Raw genomic sequence first — 7,193 nt, 5'->3', positions numbered from 1 at the left:
CAAGTTCTCGACCTACACAAACGACCGGATGAAAACAGTGTGGGTTCATTTGTCAGCTCTTGAGTTGTAATTCAATAGAAATAAGACAGGAAGTGTCATTTATTAATCTTCTTTGAGCATAATAATTTGTAATCTACCAAAACTGAAAAAAAACATATTTATGGAGGTGTATCAAAAAAAGAAAGATACTACGGAAAGAAAGTTGCAATGTGTTAAAGCAGAACCCAAAAAGCCATCAAAGATATGTGAAGGAGACTCAATTTCTCAAAAAAGAGACCACAGAAAGAAAATCAAAATGTGTCAAAGCATAAACCAACAAAAGACCAAAAATGAAGAATTCACACGAACAATCAAAGAAAACAAGGCTATCCTCTCGTAAGACCAATTAAGACAAATAACATGCGTAAACAAATGAATAAATAAAGAGCTTATAAATCCACGTTTGGGAGACCACATGAAATGTGGTGCTTCAAGACTGCTGATTTACAATCTCAAAAAATCAGCAGTCCAACTTCTGTATTGAAGCACCACATTCATGAATTGTGGTGCTTCAAGACTGCTGACTTACAATCTCAAAAAATCAGCAGTCCAACTTCTGTATTGAAGCACCACATTCATGAATAGTGGTGCTTCAAGACTGCTGACTTACAATTATTTTTTGAAATTGTAAGGTATTGAAGCACCACTGAAGCACCACATTTATGACTTACGATTTCGAAAAATCTGCAGTCCAACTTCTGTTACTGCTGATTTACAATCTCAAAATATCAGCAGGCCAGCTTCTGGATTGAAGCACCACATTTGGGTGCCTCAAGGCTGCTGATTTACAATCTCAAAAACTCAGCAGTCTTTGGTAAAAATTATCTGATTTCATTCAATGATGACAACCTGTCTTCAATGCACAAAAAGTGGGTCATTCAGTGATGGATGAGATTGAACATGTCGTGTCCCGACCTGTGTCATGGGACATGACATCATTATGCAGTTTCACAGATGAATAAGCAGGACCAATCTTCAAACTCAAAGTATCTCCTTCAAACGCATTCTCTCTGTGTTCCACCTCATCCAGCCTTCATGCCTCAAAGCAAACGATACATGCCATATGGACGACCCACGGCTCCAAAGGGCAGTCCCCAAGAGACACACCTCAAAGGTGGATCTCGCAAACCTCAAGGTGGCATTGTTGGTCCAGGTTCTCGAGCATCTGGAAGTCAAGATCGCCTGACTCCCCAAGCTTCTAAACTTCAATCTCACCTTGCGGTGCAAGCTTCAAAAAACAAACAAGTACCAACCAAAATGCCCCTGAGTGGTTTGAAGAACAGCAAGACCAAACGACTTCCCAGGAAGGACGCCAAAGACAATCAGCGAGACTCCTTCCAAAATACAATCGACCAGCAAGATATTGATATGTTCAACGGTTGCAATGGTGGTTTGTCAAATGGTAGTAACCACAACTCACACGGAAATCAGCAAGACAACAATGATCCTCAAAATGATGAACATAGCCCCAGTACCATACTCAATAAAGGTAAGCATTGAAGCCGTTAGATCTAATGGACGCCTGTACTGATCTCATTTTACCAAAGGAAAAGGTAGAGTTACCAACCAAATGCAATCAAATTCACCTGAAGCAGATGGAGATGTTGTTTCTTTAACTTCTCACATGACAGGCCTAAAACTACAGTCATTCAATCAAGTGTTCAAAAACACAGAACTTGACGAAGAGCATATGATCATTGGTTGTAAAATTTGTAATGTAAGTCCAAAGATTCAGTTCAGCCACGTTTTATTGATACGATTGTATTCCAGGTCACTTCTCACAAGGATCAATTTCACACTCTTATCACAACAATGCTATTGCAGCGTCAAGAATTAGTCATCATATTTAACCGAATGGATTGCATTGAGAGCACCCCCAACAAAAGTTGACAAGCTTGTTCTGGTAACATTGCTTGGGAAGATCAAGATAATAGTGCTCCCAGGGTAATGTCACTTCATTTTTCTCTTTCCTATTCTGCTTTAAGTCTGACTTACTTCTCTTTTTCTGTCTGAATTTCAACTTGGTGATACATGCCAGGGTGCCTTGCGGACTCAGACATGGAAAAGCATCATGGATGGCAATGTTCAAGCGTATACCGCTAAGGAAAACAAAAAAAGGTGACACTTACCTCATCCTTATTTGCAAAAGTCGTGGTGTGTTTCAATTTTTTTATTCAACCACGCATGAGATCTATCCTAATAAAATGGATCTAGACTGGAATTCTATCGCATTCAAAGGCATGGAAGAAGCAATATCCGCCACCCGGCTACGGTGTAGATTCCACTGTCAAATCAACTCGTGCATTCACAACACTGTTGAACAATGTTCTAAAGGAGGTCAGAAAGGATTTTGAGGGAATAGTAAGCATCACATTTTGTGCTGGTCTCAGTGCATCATCTCAATCTGATCCTGTTCAGCTCCTCACAAATATTTACCTTCCGGACCGAGTAAACACGGCCAGCAACCTCAACGTACCCAAGCTCAACAATATCATCATTCAAGTGGGTTCCGTCCTCATTGTCTTTCTGCGCACATATTCAGCTGATTGGAAAACAACACTCTTGTATGTTATAATAGCTTCATCAAAAGAAACATTCATATGTGGGTGGTAAAGCCGTTGCTGAGGTTGAGATCCTCAAAAGGGTCAATCACCTGCAAAGATGTCGATACGCATGGCTGGTAAGTAAACTCTTGTCTCTTCAATTGACTAAAAATTTGATTCATAATTGATCTCTCTTACTTGCTTCTCAGAGGGTGCAGGCTATCCACTGGGGGTGGAATCGTCAAGATTATTGTAAAAGTGCTAAGTCCTTGTGGGCAGTTGTCAGCAACCAATTGGATAACTTACGGAATCAAAGCAGACGATACCGCTACGCGTAGGTTTTTCTTGTGAAATGACTAGAGCCCTTCGAATGATTCCTGAAACCCACTATTCTTAAATTACAGATTTTTTGTTGTGTGCATGACCAACGACTTGCTTCAAATTACCGGTAATAAGAACTTTACTCAAATGCAGAAGCTAAGTCATCGTTTTTCTTTGCCAACTCACGAATCCATCCAGGAATCAATACAAGAGTTGGAAGAAACTCATGGGCAACAGGTTGTAGACAATGAGATGTCATATGAGGAAGAAGTAGGTCAAAGAGATGAAGAATTGGAAAGAAACAAGGAAAGAAAAGAAGAGGAAGAAGAAGAGGAGGAAGAAGAGGAAGAAGAAGAAGAAGGATTAGATGAAGAAGAAGGATTAGATGAAGATGAAGGATTAGATGAAGATGAAGGATTAGAAGAAGATGAAGGATCAGAAGAAGATGAAGAGAACGAGTGAATTTGTGGACTGCTCTTGGGCATATAAATACCCCTTCTATATTAGCTTATGGTGAATTCTCAGTGGTGGTCTTTTTTGCTTGTTTCATTGTAAATTTTCCGTAGTTTTTTCCGCATAATTTTTTGTATCATCAGGAAGCTTTATTATAAGTATAGATAGCGTGCATGTGCAATGGAACTCTCTTAATTTGCTGTAAACAGTGAAGAGTCGCTGATTTGTGGGCATCAGAGTGAAAACAAACAAAAGTCAATCTGTGATTCTGCTACCAGGATCAACGTAACCATCAACCATGAAGCACCCGTTGAAAATTGGTTTGATAACCATATAGAGCTAGTTTGATAGCCATGTGAAATCATTTATCACTGTTTATCACTGGTTATCAAACCAGTTAAAAACCAGCTCTACAAGGTTTCAGATATCTTGTGTGGTTTGAAAACCCGCTTTAAACTGGTATTCAAACCAATTTGAAAGAATCTATTGAAACTCAAGACTCCTTGTAAAGGAAGTCTTAAGATGCCAGTAAACGGGCGTCAGTCTTTACGGCTCTGAACACCGAAGACAAGAATTGATCACACCTTAAGATGCCAGTAAACGGGCGTCAGTCTTTACGGCTCTGACCACCAAAGACAAGAATTGATCACACCTATTAAGGGTGAAAAGAAAATAACAAAGTACGCCACTTTGTTCCTCAGTGAACTGATTATAAATTTCATATAGCAGATGTATCTAACCTTAAGATGCCAGTAAACGGGCGTCAGTCTTTACGGCTCTGAACACCGAAGACAAGAATTGATCACACCTATTAAGGGTGAAAAGAAAATAACAAAGTCTGAATAGTAAGAGTGAAAGTGAGAAGTGAGAAAGATATTAATATTGATCTATTCGGATTGATGAATTAGATTATGAAATCCACTTACACGCCACTTTGTTCCTCAGTGAACTGATGAGGAAAAAGTGGCGATCGTGGGCGAGTGATCTTATTTAAATGTGATACAAAGGGAGGCTTAAGGTTAAGTTAACATAAACTAGGTTTGATAATTGTATGTAAATGTGATTGTGTTGTAAGATGTTTGATGTGTTTGATGATTTAGGTTGTATTCTGACACGCCCCCTCAAGCACATCAAACTTAGAAATAGATCAGGATTTTGAATTGTTAAAAGAATACTATCAGAAAAGAAAATAAGAAGAAAAGAAATGAAATGAAAGAGAAATAGAAATAAATAAAGCAAAGAAAATGATAAGGTACTTATGAAGTTGGCTCGCGATGGTGGAGTCCAATTGATTTTCTTAGCCACTGAAAAGGAGCTTTACCCAATGGCTTTGTCAGGACATCAGCAATCATCTTATGAGATTGGCAATGATGCAGTTCCACGGTTCCACGTTTCACTAATTCCCGAATCCAGTGATATTGGATTTCAATATGTTTAGTACGAGCGTGAAAGATGGTCTTTGATGTCAAGTGGATGGCCCCAAGGTTGTCACAGTGAAGACGGGTTGGTTGATTAATATGTAAGCCTAGTGATTTGAGCAGGTTTTGGAGCCATGTTGCTTCCTGTCCAGCCTTGGTTGTTGCACGATATTCGGCCTCTGTGCTAGATAACGCAACGGTTGGTTGAAGGCGGCTTTTCCAGCTGATTGCTCCACCTAATAGTTTGAAGACATATCCTGTAGTTGATCGGCGATTGTCCTTGTTACCAGCCCAGTCAGCGTCTGAGAAACCATAAGGGCAATCCCAAGATTGGTTGCCTGATAAACCTTTATCATCGGCGCTGTATTCAATGAACAGGTGAGTTGTCCCTCGTAAGTAGCGTAGGACATGAATAAGAGCATTCCAATGGGCACGTGAAGGTCGATCAAGATGTTGAGATAGTACGCCTACTGCATATGCGATATCAGGTCTAGTGCATTGTGACAAATACATTAATGATCCGACTCCGTTTCTGTAAGGTAGATTTTGTCGAGTGAAATATTGGAATTCAAGGTCATTAGCCCAAGTAAGCTTTTGATCAGCTGGGAGTGGTGTACTCGCTGGTTTACAGTTGCTCATACCAAATCTTTCCAGTACACTTTCAATCATAGCAGGCTGTCCTATTGCATATGAGAATTGAGATGTTCGACTTATTTGAATGCCTACAATGCAATGTGAAATGCCTAAGTCTTCCATTTCCCAGCGGTTAGCGATTAAGTTCTTGATTTCTCTTATTTCATTTCCGGTGATTGCCATGTCATCTACATGGACATATATTGCAGTAAATTTTGTTCCGTTCATTGAAATTCGTATGAATACACAAGCATCGGCCTCAGATTGAAGAAATCCAATTGATATTAAAAACTCAGTTACGTCGTCACTCCAGTACTTTGCTGATTGCTTCAGACGGTAGATTGTACTTGCTAAGCACGCAACCATATCATCACCGTATATCTCTATAAGATTCTCTGGTAGCTCCATGTATATTTCATAGTCGAGTTTGTTATTTAAGAAGGCGCAAATGGCATCCATTGATTCAATGGGCCATCCATTGAGAGCAGCAATAGCAATCATTACACGTAATGATGCAGGCTTGCCGGTTGGTGAATAGGTTTCGTGATAGTCGACTCCTGGAACTTGAGAGAATCCCTTAGCTACATATCGGGCTTTGAATTTTGCAACTGAACCGTCTAGATTTGGTTTGATTCGGAATACCCATCGACCACCCACAATCGATCTGTTCTTTGGACGCTTTACTATTGTCCATACCTTTCTATCATTAATTGATGCAAGTTCCTTGTTCATGGCCTTGATCCACTCTTCTTTCTCAGATGATTTCATAGCTTGTTTATAAGTCTTTGGTTCATTTACTAGTCTAACAGTTGGCATGGTACTGAATGCATAGGGTTCATCGTCGTCTCCTGCAATGAATGCATCAATATCAGCCCAGAAAGTGTGCTGAGTCGATGGCGTATATCGATCAGGGGCTTTTCTTGCTCTGGTTGATTGTCGGATCGCCGGTGGGGTATTATTAGAACGTTCATCATCTTTTGTGACTTCCAAAGGAGGTTCAGACTCCTTGGTTGTCTCAGATGGAATAGTTTCATGCACTGGGATGTCACCAGTGTCATCACACGGAGGTTCAGACTCCGGTATAACAACTGGATTTACATCAGGCCGAGTCGATTTGATGAGAGGATAGTCATCATCATTGAGATTGATGAAAGTTTCAAGTTTGGGATTTAAGTTCTTGAGGTCATTCAAGTCTTGTCTCGAGAATAAATTTTCATAATTGAATTTGATAGATTTTCTAAATGGGAATAGATCTTCACGGAATTTGACATCGTGGCATGTGATGATTTTCTTTGATTCCAGGTCGTAAATACAATAGTTGAAATTGTCGGTGACAAATCCAAGTAAGACTGCAGTACGAGTGATGGCGTTAAATTTTCCATCCCTTTGAGCTTTACGGATAATGTACTCGACACAGCAGCCAAAAGTCCGAATATGTGAAACGGATGGCTTCCTACCGTACCATGATTCAAAAGGTGTCATTTTACCATCGTTATATCCTGATGATAATGTACAATTGTCTAAATAGACTGTTGTATTTACAGCTTCAAAGCAGAAGCTGGGCGGCATATTTGCGTGTTGTAATAGGGCCCTTGCCTTGTAAGTGATCGTCTTATTAGCTCTTTCCGATACACCGTCTTGTTCAGGTGTGTATGCTGCTGTTTTGTGTAGCCAGATGCCTTGTTCACGACAATAAGGTATAAAGAGTGAGTTGAAGAATTCAGATCCCTGATCTAACGTGAAGCATTTGACCTTTTGTTCACTTTGACGCTCGGCAAAAGTTATA

At 39.9% G+C, this 7,193-nt stretch overlaps 1 protein-coding gene across 1 annotated transcript; it reads left to right on the top strand.

Moving 5' to 3' along the window:
• Nucleotides 1–1,074: 1,074 nt before the first annotated feature.
• Nucleotides 1,075–3,365, top strand: MELLADRAFT_104738 (uncharacterized protein; the record flags this gene model as incomplete). Its single annotated transcript, XM_007407796.1, has 3 exons — nt 1,075–1,528; nt 1,587–1,683; nt 3,185–3,365. 3 exons carry the CDS (start codon nt 1,075–1,077, stop codon nt 3,363–3,365), a joined length of 732 nt encoding a protein of 243 aa, XP_007407858.1.
• Nucleotides 3,366–7,193: the final 3,828 nt, after the last annotated feature.

Source organism: Melampsora larici-populina (assembly GCF_000204055.1).
Source record: "Melampsora larici-populina 98AG31 unplaced genomic scaffold MELLAscaffold_10, whole genome shotgun sequence".
NCBI lineage: Eukaryota > Fungi > Basidiomycota > Pucciniomycetes > Pucciniales > Melampsoraceae > Melampsora > Melampsora laricis-populina.
The sequence above is the reverse complement of the archived record's forward strand: the minus strand, read 5'-3'. Positions and strand labels throughout refer to the sequence as shown.